Source organism: Telmatherina bonti (genome assembly GCF_933228915.1).
Source record: "Telmatherina bonti genome assembly, chromosome: 20".
NCBI classification, from domain to species: domain Eukaryota; kingdom Metazoa; phylum Chordata; class Actinopteri; order Atheriniformes; family Telmatherinidae; genus Telmatherina; species Telmatherina bonti.
Window position 1 is genome coordinate 29,185,283 of NC_136618.1, and position 13,332 is coordinate 29,198,614.

General features: G+C 40.1%; 1 protein-coding gene across 10 annotated transcripts in view; it reads right to left on the reverse strand.

The window, feature by feature from the left end:
* Positions 1-13,332, reverse strand: part of unm_hu7910 (un-named hu7910) — a 71,632-nt gene that overhangs the window by 33,036 nt on the left and 25,264 nt on the right. For 4 of the 10 annotated variants that reach the window (XM_079259766.1, XM_079259763.1, XM_079259764.1 and 1 more), the window contains 5 exons: positions 8,283-8,333; positions 8,157-8,195; positions 7,513-7,560; positions 7,366-7,395; positions 981-5,555 (listed from right to left, as the gene is read on the reverse strand). The exons of 4 other annotated variants lie outside the window; for them this stretch is intronic. In XM_079259766.1, the coding sequence (XP_079115892.1) occupies positions 3,622-5,555; positions 7,366-7,395; positions 7,513-7,560; positions 8,157-8,195; positions 8,283-8,333 (2,102 nt within the window). In that variant the 3' untranslated portion in view covers positions 981-3,621. Of the gene's footprint in view, positions 1-980; positions 5,556-7,365; positions 7,396-7,512; positions 7,561-8,156; positions 8,196-8,282; positions 8,334-13,332 lie in introns of those variants that run through there. 2 more of the 10 variants (XM_079259762.1, XM_079259765.1) reach the window with 2 other exon arrangements.

Genomic DNA, 13,332 nt, shown 5'->3' on the forward strand with positions numbered 1-13,332 from the left:
AACTTCAGTTATCGAAAAATCATGTGTTGTTTGTTTTTTTATAAACCGCTTCATATCTTGTTAAGGATATTATAGACATGGAAACACAGCTTCTGTACAGTGGGTCAGCAAACGTCTATGATTTACCCACCAAATGCTTAAAATGCTAGTTGAATTAATTTAGCAATTAACCATCTCAGAGTCTTTATGTACAGAAGCAACAAGTAGTGTTGAAAAAAACCTTTTACTTTTCAACTCCACCGACTGTCTGGCTGAAGTGGAGTTTTAAGGGCAGATATTTTGACTCTATGACTGACTTCAAACGACATATTTTTATCACTGAAACATTTGGAAAACTAATAAGTTTCTCTGATGGCTGAAGTGTTTTAGTCAGTGATAAAACTGATAGCTTGAGTCATGAAAAGAAAGCAGTTTGACTTGAAGAAAACTGTTTTATACGAACAAGCTGCGACATGCATCTTGTTTCTTGACATAAACATGGTTATCTGTCAGATTAGGGCAGTAAGATGCTCCATTTATGCATCTTTCAGAAGATCCAGTTACTTCTGGAAATCTGAGAGAAAATAATTTAATCTGAGAATTATTGGACCCATATTTAGAATTTTGTAAAAACACACTAAAAATATCCATTAAAGGATTCTGTTTCACCATAACAGATGTGAATTGCATAAAAACAATGGAAAAAGATAATCAGAATATGCATCATGCATATCTTATATGGTTCACCGTTAAGTGCCTCATAGAAAACGGTTTTTACTTCAGAAAACTTTGAGATAAAATAAATGGCCCTGAGCAGCTCAGGACAATTTTTGTGTGCTGATAAAAGCTAAAGAGGAAGCTATGGTGGAGGCAGACAGCAATGAACAGAGGAAGAGGATACAATCTATATTACTAAAAAAATGTTCAACACAACAGAATATTTCCCACCTTAATATTTTTTCTTTACATGATCAAGAAAAAAAACTAACAAGAAGTTGAAAATAATTGTTTATTTTTTAAAGATTAAATCCAGTAAAGCCCCAATGACATTAAGATCCCTGGTGGAAACAGCTAAAAAAAAAAACACACTTTGCAAGATTTAATACACACTGCAGCTGTGGGCAAGCTACAAGCTAATTTAATTCATTTTGTCAAATAAAAGTCAAAAACTTAAAGAAGAAATATTCATTTCCAAAAACATGAAGATATCATCCTAAAACACAAACACACATCATCTCTAAGATATGTCTATCCAGTATCATACTCCAGGTGACCACATCTATATATTCAACAGAAAATTATACAAAAAGAAACACAGGCTTTACTTTAGTAAAGGATGGAACATAATACAACTTTCCCTATTCACGTTTTCTTTACCAAAACCAGCAAACAAACTAAAAAGAGAGAAACCAAATGGTTTGAAATGTTTAAATCAAGATCACTTTTTCTCTCTTTTCTATTTTAACAGTCTGGAAAACTGAATTCAAATCTCTTTTGCACATTTTCAAGCTTTATTCAACACATTTCTAAAAGTAAAAACATTCAGCACAACAAGCTAAATATAGAAATGTTTTTTTATTTGAAGACGTTAAAAGGAGCAAGAGTTTCTGATTGGTGTGGGTTTCACGTCTTGGGAGGGAGAGCTGAAGCACAGCGGAGAGGGCTGGAGAGGGTTCTTATTTTTAAGATAATTTTTTCTCAGTCACAGAGATCTGCTTTAAATTAGTGTCTGCAAGCAGCGTCTCCTGATTTGTTGCGTTTTTAAAGGAGAAAGTGAAGTGAGATGAGTCATGAACTGATCACAACTGTAAAATAAAACGCCAAAATGTGAAGAAAATTATTAGCAGCTGGAAAACTACAAATAAATTAAATTAGATAATCAAAATTTGCTGATTTCTTTTATACTGCAATTTTGATTTGTATAAGTTTTGTTTCCTATTACAAAAACAGCTGTCAAAGTAAGCAAACAACTGTAAAATGTAAATTATTAGGGTCCGAGCCATACGAAGTATTGGAGGAGCCTATTGTTGAAATGTTTATTCTTCTCAACACAACTCACTAACTTTTGACCCCGTTAACCGACGTGAAAAGTTGCGAAACTTGGCACACAGCTCAAGCCCGGTAAAAAAATGGCAATATTCTCGGGTCCGCATACACGCCAATGCAAAAATACCTCGACAGCGCCCCCTAGAAACACCAAAAAAGGCTTCTAGAATGGGGTAAAAAAAAGTTTAGTTTGACGTAGCACGATGAAATTCGGCACACATGTCTAACACGTCAAGCCAAGTAAAAAAAGTCAATGGAACACCTGTTGCCGTGGCAGCAGGGTGTCCGCCATCTTGGTGTTTACGACCATTTTTTTTGCCCGTTTTTTTAATTTGGGCGCATCGTATTTGAACAAACTAATCTGAGGGTATTCATGCGATTGGCTCCACATTCGCCAGGGAGCTTCGTGACAAGATGGGAACCAAAAGTTATTCAAATCTTTCGGACAGTAGAAAGCGTGTTACCGTGGCAACCCATGTAAAAAAGCCTTCTCGCCATGAAACATTACTCGTATTTTCACAGAAATACATCCGATCTGCACCAAAACTGTAAGCATCCATATTTGGTAGGTCCTCAACACATTACACTATGCATTGTTGGGGGGGGGGGGGGGGGGGGGGGGGCACTTTTTGGGTGGTTTCCGAGGGTCCCGATCGTCTACTTTGACGTAGGGCTACAAAATTTGGTACACGTCTAACATCCTAAGACAGGCAAAAAAGTCAATTATTCACCTGTTACCATGGCAACGGGAAGTCCGCCATCTTGGCGTGTACACCCATTAGTTTCTATTTATGTGAATTGTATATCTCCATGAAAATGAATTGGCTCTGTGGGTCCCTAACATGTTGCATTATGAGAAAGAGGATTCGGGTAGGGGTTTCGGCATGAGGCTCGGACCCGATGGATGCCGCTCGCGGCTTTAATTACTATTATTATATTTGCTCCAAATACATGAACATTCTTGTATTAAAATTCTTTTAATCTAAAATTTGTCTATTTGCTGCAAGTTATTAAATAGCCTAATTCACAAATTGTTTATTTCAATCATTAATATGGGAATATTCAACTAAGACTTCATGGAGGTAAATTTTTGTAAACCATAGAAACCAAAGAAACTGTTAAATGAAAAAACATATTTCCTTATAAACACAGTGATTCCTGAGGGTGCTGGCTGTCATACATTTAATTTTGTTTGATCAGAGCTGATAAATCTGCTTGTCTTTTTTTGATCGTGTTCAAATCAACAACCGTTGTGGTTTAACTCTTTGATACTGTTCATATCTTTTGGTTGTACAGTTTCTAAAACCTGTTGCATCACTTTACGGTAAAAACTAAACTCAAAACCTTGTTGTATATATTCTGGTAGTTGTCTTCTGCCCCCTGGTGGAGAACTTTTGCACTACGGAAATTCTGACATTCTGCTAAGCTGCGTTAGCCTACTGTCCCTTCATTGTTTCGTGGTTGTAGTTACAACAAATGGCTCTTCTGACCATATGAATCCACAAAAATGCTAGTTCTTCTCAACCTGGTGTTTCACATTTCAGACTCTTCTATTGATCTGTGAAATCACAACTCCAAGCATCATCTATGATGTCTTCACTTTGCATTTTTCTTTTCGGCTGCAACACTCTTCTCTCTCCTGACTCCTTTCGGGCTCCCACCCTCGGCCTCCACTACAGGAGGTTTCAGCTGGGTGGAGTTGTGTTTCCTCTGTGGAAGCTCTCGTCTTTTCACGTCGTTCCTCGTGATGTTTCGTTCCCTCTCTGCTCTCTCCTTTGCCAGCCTCTCTGCCTCCATCTTGTCCCGTAGCGCTTTCTCTCTGGCCAGCCGCTGCCTCTCCACCAGTTCCTTCTCTCTATTCACCTTTTCCCTCTCAGCCTTGTCATGCTCCAACTTCTCCTTCTCTTGTCTTTGCTTCTCCCTCTCCTTCATCATTTGTTCCCTTGCATTCCTCTCTCTCTCTTTTCTCACAGCCATTTCTTTCTCTGCTTTATCCTTTTCGAGACGTTCTCTTTCAGCTCTTTCTTTCTCTAATCGTACCTTCTCCTGTGCGATTCTAGCTCTTACTCTAGCTATTCGTTCCCTGTCTTCCTTTTCTTTTGCTGCTCTTTCCATCCTTTCTTTTTCTGCCTTCTCCTTGGCAATTCTTTCTCTTTCCTTGGCAATGCGCTCCCTCTCTAGTCTCTCTCGTTCCACTCTTTCTTTGGCGATTCGTTCTTTCTCTTGCCTTTCCTTTTCAGCGGTCTCCCTTGCAATCCTCGCCCTTTCCTTAGCAATACGCTCCCTCTCCAGTCTTTCTTTTTCTGCTTTCTCTTTCGCAATTCTTTCTTTCTCAAGCCTTTCGCTGGCGATACGCTCCCTTTCCAGCCTTTCTTTCTCTGCTTTCTCTCTAGCAAGCCGTTCTTTTTCTTGCCGTTCTTTGGCGATACGCTCCTTTTCCAGCCTTTCTTTCTCTGCTTTTTCTCTAGCGATCCTTTCTTTTTCTTGTTGTTCTTTGGCAATACGTTCCCTTTCCAGCCTTTCTTTCTCTGCTTTCTCTCTAGCAAGTCGTTCTTTTTCTTGCCGTTCTTTGGCAATACGTTCCCTTTCCAGTCTTTCTTTCTCTGCTTTTTCTCTAGCGATCCTTTCTTTTTCTTGCCGTTCTTTGGCAATACGTTCCCTTTCCAGTCTTTCTTTCTCTGCTTTTTCTCTAGCGATCCTTTCTTTTTCTTGTCGTTCTTTGGCAATACGTTCCCTTTCCAGCCTTTCTTTCTCTGCTTTTTCTGTAGCGATCTTTTCTTTGTCTTGCTGTTCTTTGGCAATACGTTCCCTTTCCAGCCTTTCTTTCTCTGCTTTTTCTGTAGCGATCTTTTCTTTGTCTTGCTGTTCTTTGGCGATACGTTCCCTTTCCAGCTTTTCTTTCTCTGCTTTTTCTCTAGCAATCCTCTCTTTCTCAAGTCTCTCCTTCTCCAATCTTTCCTTTTCTAACCTTTCTTTTGTGATGTGTTCCCTCTGTATCCTTTCCTTTTCAGCTTGCTCCCTTTCTATCCATTCTTTCTCCTGTTGTTCCCTCTCTGCCTTTTCCTTTTCCGCCCTGGCAAGGTGTTCTTGCTCTATCCTTAGTTTTTCGGCTCTCTCTTGCTCCAGTCGTTCTTGCTCTTCTCTGGCAGCTTTTTCTTTAGCTCGTCTCGCCATTTCCTGTCTCTCTTTTTCAGCCTTTTCCTGAGCCATTCTCTCCTTCTCTGCCTTCTCCCTTTCAGCCATTTCCTTCTCCATTCTTTCCCTTTCTGCCTTTTCTTTCTCCACCCTCTCTGCCTCCTTTCTCTTTTCCTCCCTTTCTTTTTCCTCTTTAAGTTCCTCTTTGGCCTCCTCCAAAGCCTTCATCTTCATTGTCCAGGCTGCCTCCCTCTCCTCCTCTTCCTCAGCCAGGAAGGTCCTGATCTCTGCCAGAGCAATGCGAGCAATCCTCTTCGCCTCCATCTTTTCATGGATCATCCTCAGCTCTGTCTTTAAAGCAGAGCGTAACTTCGCACCCCCGATGCTGTGATGGACTGAAGTAAAATGTTTTAGTCGAGGAACTATGAAAGATTATTATCAACCAGCACACAGCAACCGAGGAAAAGCTTCAAGTTAGAAGTTAGTATGATCTCTTCAAAGCTCAAACTTACAAAAATCCACGCAGTGATGTTTTAAAGTGAGAATAGTTTAGTTTTGTTTCACTATATATTGTTTAGCAAATCAGCACAAAATCGAAATTAAAAAAAAAATCTGTTTTTTATCAAGTTTTAAAGTAGAAGATCTGAAGAGAAAAATCAACACACTGTGTAATCAATTAAGAAACCATTCAGTGTGTGAAAAACTGGGTGCAACTGAGTATAGCTTGTCAAACCACTTTTAAATGCAAAAACATATGGCATTATCAGTCACTGTTGAGACAGATTTATACTTCAGCGCTACCTTTATGACCATTTTCGTATTTCCCAGGAAAGACAGCATGCATGATGCTGCCAAGATGGCAACATTGGGAATAAGCTTCAATCCAGCTATTCAGAAACTTATGGGTGACATCATGAAGGCTCCGTCCATCTTTCATACACAGTCTATGGTCCTCAACTACCAGCAAATGTAAAAATGAAGTAGTGAACTATGAACTCAACACTGTCCACTAGTGGATAAAACAACTTAACTATGAATACATATAAGATGCATGGAAGTATGAGGCGGTGACGTCTGACAACATTTGAAACGAATGTCCCCATTTATTAATGTGAGGGAGGGTAAATGGACCATTATTCTTCATTTTCTTAGCCATGAATGTCCAAAGCTGGTTTCCAAGGGGCACTGTCCTGCATGTTTTGCATGTTTCTTGCTGCAGCACAACTGAATTCAACTGGTTCAATGTAGAGTCTGACAACAAGTTGTTGAGGACATCCATTTGATTGGAATCAGGTGTGTTGGAGCACGGAAACATGTAAAACCAGCAGGATTGTGACCCTTGGAGGAGACTGGAGCTGGACAACTCTGTCTTATACAATCAACTGTTGGTGCCCAGTCTGGAAAGGGTTTTAAGGGTAATTTTCAAGCTATTTGGAGTCCATCATCCTACTGAAATAAATATTATTCACCAGTGGAAAACATCCAAGAGAGATTTTAGTCTTTCTAAGAGTGGACAATCAAAGGTAAGATTGTCCAACACACAGAGAAAAAAATCCTCAAACTCGTCAGGCTGCAGTTAGCATGTTGAATATTGAAGTTCAAGGTTTGTTTGGAAAGGCTGCAGAAGAAAGAAACTTCTCTCTGAAAACAACATAGCAGCAAAGTTTAGGCTGGTAGTTACTTCTGAATAAACCACAAGACATCTGGAACAATGAGCTTTAAACAGATTGGACCAAAGTAAAGTCTGATTAGAATGACCAGCATCATGTTTGGACTAAACCAACCACCGCATACAAGTACAAATATGGTCAAATACTAAGCACGATGATGGAGGGCAGATGATTTGGGCCCGTTTGGCAGCTATGGGACCTGGACACATTACAGTCCAAGTGGACCATGAATCCCTCTGGATACCAGTGTGACAGCTTGAACAATGTCAGACTGATAACAGCATACAGAAAACAGATGCGTCAAGTAATCACTGCTGAAGTTTAAAATCCACATATCTTACATATGATAAATTTTCTTTGATCGGTCAATTCCTTTGAAAAAATAAGTCCATTTGTCCTTTGTCAAAGCACTAAGGTCTGGTTAGTATGTTAATTAAAATCACATCTTCAAGACCAGGATTAAGCTTTTCAGTGCTTTTAACCATAAAAACACCTAAATGGGCACTTTGGACATGCATCAAGCAGATTTAACTACCTTTTGTGTTTGTTTCATATGAAGTGTCGCCTGATCCAGAGAGCAGAAACATTTGTTCACATGATGATATAAGACTAGTTTCTCCTGCAGAAGTTAGTTTATTTGTCATATTCAGTCAACCCACACAGACTGATAAGAAGCAGCTACCTTTTGGAAGTTTAATGTCTTCACCAGTGGCCTCTAATGTCTTCTCTTCTAGGACGACACACAGAGTATTGGAAACTCAGATCTTCATGTCAATAAGACAAATGAGATCAACACACCAGGCAGAGTGAAGCACAACACACTCTGAGCAAAAGCCCATCTTTTCCTGATTATTGCTTCACTCGCCAAATATCTTTAACAAATAAAACAATTTTTTGTATTTTTCAGCCAAAGCACCCTCTAATTATTGCCTCCTCTCATAAAACCATTACCCAAATCGCCTCCACTTTAGATTTATGTGAGATTTAGGTCAGAATGTGCAGCTCTGTTTCCATAGAATGTTTCTAATGTTTCCCAAAGGGTGCACATGATACATCACTCAATAATTCTTGCAATGAAGACGAAAAATTATACAGATTTTATGGTTAAAAGTGCAACAGTGCACAAATTCCATAGTTCTGCACAAGCTGCAGAGCAAAGAAAACCAAAAACACACAGTAAGATATGGATTTCTATGGTTAAGCATGCTTTTTAGGTACAAAATGGTGATAAAACCACAACCCTGACAGTTTAAAAGCCTTCCTCATTTCTTTCAGCCTCTCAGTGTCACATCAACACATGCAGGATGACAAACACATGGACAGTACCTTTACTTCTACCTCTCTTCTTCACCTCTTTCTTGTCCTCTACAAAGTTCAGAAGCACAGAAACTTGTCAAGTGAGCTGAGTGTAAATAAATTTAGAGGTGCAAACTAACACTTGGGGTATGGTACCTTTTCTCAGCCTGTCCCTCCGGAGAGCATGGCCTTTTAACTTCTTCTCATCTGAGCCGACAGACATGGAAGAATGTGAATAAAAACTTCATTCACTGCTTACAAAAATCTGCATCTTTTAATGATAAAATTAAATGCAACATTTGCCACAAAACACAAGAAAACTGTTTTAAAATGTGTCTAAATTAGCTCTTTCATTTTTTTTTTTGGGATAGAAAAACTATAAGGTTTGTGCAAAGCTGAATAAAATGGGGAAAAAAAATCAAATCTCAACATATGAATACCAATATATACCAAGCTAAAATTTCCATAAAAAATGTGTAGTTTACCAGCAGAAAAGTTAAAGTTTAATGTTTTAATCATATTAGAATTACAAAGCACACACACAAAGATACGGTGTCATTGAAAATCTGTTCTGATTTTATTATTTCACTGTGTTTTAGTATTCTAATCAATGTATAAGGTAGAAATCACACTTGATTTGGTCTATCATTTTGGAACATTCAGGTTTACGCTTAGTGAACATATATTTACAAATATATTTAAGTTTTTACAAACAGTTTTATTGTTACAACAAATAATAAGTAATGAATTCACATATTAGGCATATGTTTATAAACGCTACAGTCATTACATTTTTACACGACTGCACAATCACAAGTAAACACAAAATGAACAGAAACTGAAACAGTCGACATTCTGTATCCTCAGCTGAAATCTTCCTCCTGGTCCACAAGGGCTTGAAGTTGCTCATGCTGGTCTGGACCAAAATGCATCTGCTGCTCAAGTGATTGTCGTCAAATTTAACTTTCTTGTTTTAAAGATGCATTTTTGACTCTGCGTCTTGGACTTGTTCGATGACATAGTGACATCTATCATGTGCATTTCTACAGCTGCTGCTACCCAGCAGCATCCAGAAGCTGAGAAACCACAATATAAAACTTTTACATCCGGGACGCAACATGAGAATCTCGCTTTGTGATGAAATAAGGAACTGGTTGTTTTGAACAGATTCAGCAAAGAAACGCAAGAAGATTTAGGGCACACTCAGATCAGCCTTTTTGATTCAGATCAGAGTTCATTTGCTCGGAAAGTCCACTTTGTTTGAGGAAATGTGAACGCGCCAAACAAATTCAGACTCGGATCAAAGAAGCTTAAAGACTTAGCGTGTCTACAAACGTAGGTCTCGGTCCGTTTCAAGAAGACGAAATACATGAAGCAGACTATAAAGGAACGTCACTTCCTGCATTTACATGGCATTGCATTGTGGGTAAATACATAGCGATGGCGTTAAGAGTCCCCTGCTTCGTCTGGTGTTCATAATGCGTCCATTGTTGCAGTGTATTCTGCAGGATACTTGCATAAGACACAATAAAAAACCCAAAACAGCAATAGTTTCGTCTACATATTCAACAGAGTTTTCTTCTTCACGCAGGTTTTGTTCTCTCTTCTGCTAATTACCACCACATTTGGTGGGAATGGGGATATATTATTCTAATGGTTTGGCTGGTTTCACCACAGTGAAGTGTGAACACAATCTCGGTCCGCATGGATACACACCCCCTACAACTGAGCACAATCCCCAATTGGACCGAGTCTAGCACACTATCCTGATGTGAATGCACCCTAACGGTGTGTTAAGACCAAACGCATTTTGAGCGTCAAGAGCGGCAGGTTTCCATGTAAAGTCTATGTGGAGGTGTGGCAAGGGGGCATCGAGCTTTCTCGCATCACGTTTTGGGTGTTGGCGTTCAAAGCAACACGCTGAAAATTTAAGGAGTTTTTTAAGCTTGCGGAAAGCGCGTCAAAAGCCAGAGATGGATAAAGCTGAACTTTGGCCGCTCGACGCGGGGCGTCAACCAATCAGAGCGATCAGCTTGCAGCTCCTGGAGGATCCCTGTGGTGAACCCAGACTCGGGGCTGAGATGCGATTACTCCGTGCAATATTTAGGATAACCATTCCTTGCTAAAAAGCTGAATGTTACTGATTTGGCAACGTAGCAGGATACGTTGCCTAGCAACGCTTTGTTTGGGGGCGGTGGCGGCTCTCTGCTGAGTGCGGCTCTTGTTGCATTAAACACTGACTAACTGCCCTATGACAACGTCCTCCAGCTTTATTTATTAAATGAAACCATGCCATATCTCTACTGAATCCGCCATCATTCAAACTGACCAGAAGGAAAGCGCCGCCTCCCTCCTCTCTTTTCCGCCACGTTTGCCGCTCGCTCCAGACACACAAGCGGCAGACGCGGCAGGAGTGTTGGGAGCGTTTTGGGCGCCGGACACAAAGGTGGCAGTTTAGTGACCAGCGTCGACCATTCAGCGTTTTAAGCGTTTTGAGTGTTTGACGCTCAAAACGCGTTTGGTCTGAACACACCATAAAGGAGAGAAAGGGACAAAACATCATCTTAAGATCGTCTTTTACCGGCTGGAACGAGCTAACAGGCAGGTAGGATGCAAGATGGAAGAGGAATTAGCTGTTGATCGTGGGAGTGTGACGGGAAAATGGCAAAAGTTTTCTGTAGTGTTCCTTTAACTCTTTGTGCGGCTCTTTTAAATATGCTCTGCCACACTGGACACCTGAACCAGCAGGGTTCAGCTAATGATGGAGGTCAGGGAAGTAATTACGAGTCCACTGGAGACCTTCACCCCAGTCTGGGCGTCTACCATGCTGTCAGCACACGAAGACGTCAGCGATGATGCCAGCTAGAGATTAAATCAATAACAGATGCACGTGCTTTATAGACAACTACAGGTGGTCTCGGTGTGGTTGCCGTCAGCGTTGTTGTGCATTAGGTGTCCATCTGAAACACCAGGTTTGTTGTCCAGTATTTTCATCCTTTTATTTCAGAATTTCACCCTCAAACACATCAGCTTGATTCGGTCTCATACTTACACTAATTACTGCAAGATTTTGTTTCAGTACAGTTGACTTAATTTTCAGGAAATCTTTAAACTTTTAAAACTCTTTGGTCTCTTTTACATCTCTTCATTTTTTAATACTGTTGATATTTAATTGTACAGCTATTGATTTCCTTACTGAAGTCAATTAAAATAATTTTTTGGACTTGTGAAGGTAAAATAAATGTCACTGGTTTAAGTTTTCGTTGTATTTTACATCTTATTGAGAAAGGAAGAGCTTATTTCTTCCTTTACCAGTCTAAACAGACCTTTCATGCTAAATGAACCATGTCTGATAAGTTCTCATGTATAGCGTCTCCATTTGATAGAAAAGATTTACCTTCTTGTTTACACTCTGACACTTGTTTTCTGCTTGCTGGTGGAGACATTTTAGATTACAATCATTTTGACACATCACACAGGAAGATATTCTTTTTACATTTTGGTAAAGATCAAAATAAAGACTTGATTAAAACAAATGGATTTTCCTGTCCGTCATTTCTTGGGTTTAGCGCTCAAACCAGATCGTTTTAGGCAAAAGGCAGACAGAGGTGCTGCAGAATGAAAAACTAATGCTTTTTTATATAGAAGATAAATTTGTTGAAGTAGATCCCCAAATTTTATGTTCAAGTTGTCATGACAACACTAAACAACATAATTTCTGATTTTACTCCCCTGTTTTCTAATTAATCAGGAAGGGCTTCTGAAAATGTTGAGCCTGATAAATACAGTATTTAGATAAACCCATGTGTAGATTAGACCCTCAGTTCACTGCAGGACAGACAGGCGTGGGGAAAAATATCTTAAAAATTGTGCAAACATAAATGTAAATACAGTTTTTGTGATATTTCATGATTTGGCCCCTGCAGTAGAAACCAGAGATGAGACTCTCACACTGCAATCCTACTCCAGCTGGACCGGGCTAGATCGCATCCCAGTCTGGTCCTCACTGGTCGGACCAGGCAGCCTTCTTACAGGCTGTAGCTCTGCTTCCTGTCCTCCTACTGGTTCTGGAGGTCCAGTATGACCCCTTTCACCTCCATGTCCTCTGCAGAGGTTGTCTCAGCTGCTGCCTCCTTCTCCTCCTCCTCCTCCTCCTCCTTCTCCTCACCCCGCTCTACTGGCGAGGACACTACGTCATGAAGGAAAGTGAAGAAGCCATAGATCCAATCAGAGCCCTCCTCAGCTAAAATATTAAGAACCTCCTCGAGGGACTCGGCACTTGCACTACCACCGCCATCTTTGGTCAGGCCTGACGAAAGAGGGAGGAAGAGAGAAAAAGGAAGGGAGGAGGTGGAGAGGAGGTGAAACATAAAGGGGAGGAAGATGGCAAATTATACCAAAATTTGGAAGGAGGAGAAGGGAGAGGAATGCGAGGATGGATGGAGGTATGGAAGGAACAAAGGATGGCAGAAGGAGTGGAGGAGACTGACAACAAAACCAGGATAAAAAAGAAGGATGATGATACACGAAAAGAGAAAGATAGTAAGTTACAGCTGAGCCACAGACATTTTATCAACATTTTCTCTCTGTCTCAGTCTCGTCGGCTAATTTCTGACTCATCCAATGCCAGTTCCACTGAAGCTGGGACGTTGTGGAAAACAAACAGAACGCAGTGGTTTGCAAATCCTACATTCAACCAAATGCATTTATTGTTTAAACTGGTAAACTTTACTTTTTTTATTTATTAGTTTGTTTTTTTTGTTTTGGCAAACTCGTTTTGAATTTGATGTAACGTTAACAAAAAGCTGGAATGGAGGCGAGTGTCATGACTGGGTATAAAAGGAGCCTCAGTGAAAGGCTCAGTTCACAAGGAAAGAAGAGACGAGGTTCACCGCTTTCTGAACCACTGTGTGAGCAAAGAGTGCAACAGTTTAAGAACTTTTCTCAACGTACAATTGCAGGAATTTAGGAGTTTCATCCATAATATCGAAATTTCAGAGAATCAAAAGTAATCTTGCATGTAAGCGGTAAAGACAAAAACCAGCACGGAGTCCCTGTGATCTTCTATCCCTCATGCACCACTGCATTAAGTACCGACTTTGTCAAGAATATCACCCAAGCAGCAACCTCCAGCGGTTAAAAGTGAAGCCTATGCAGAAGTGCATAAAACTGCTGTTCCCCCTTCATCCACTAGGGGCTGCAAAAC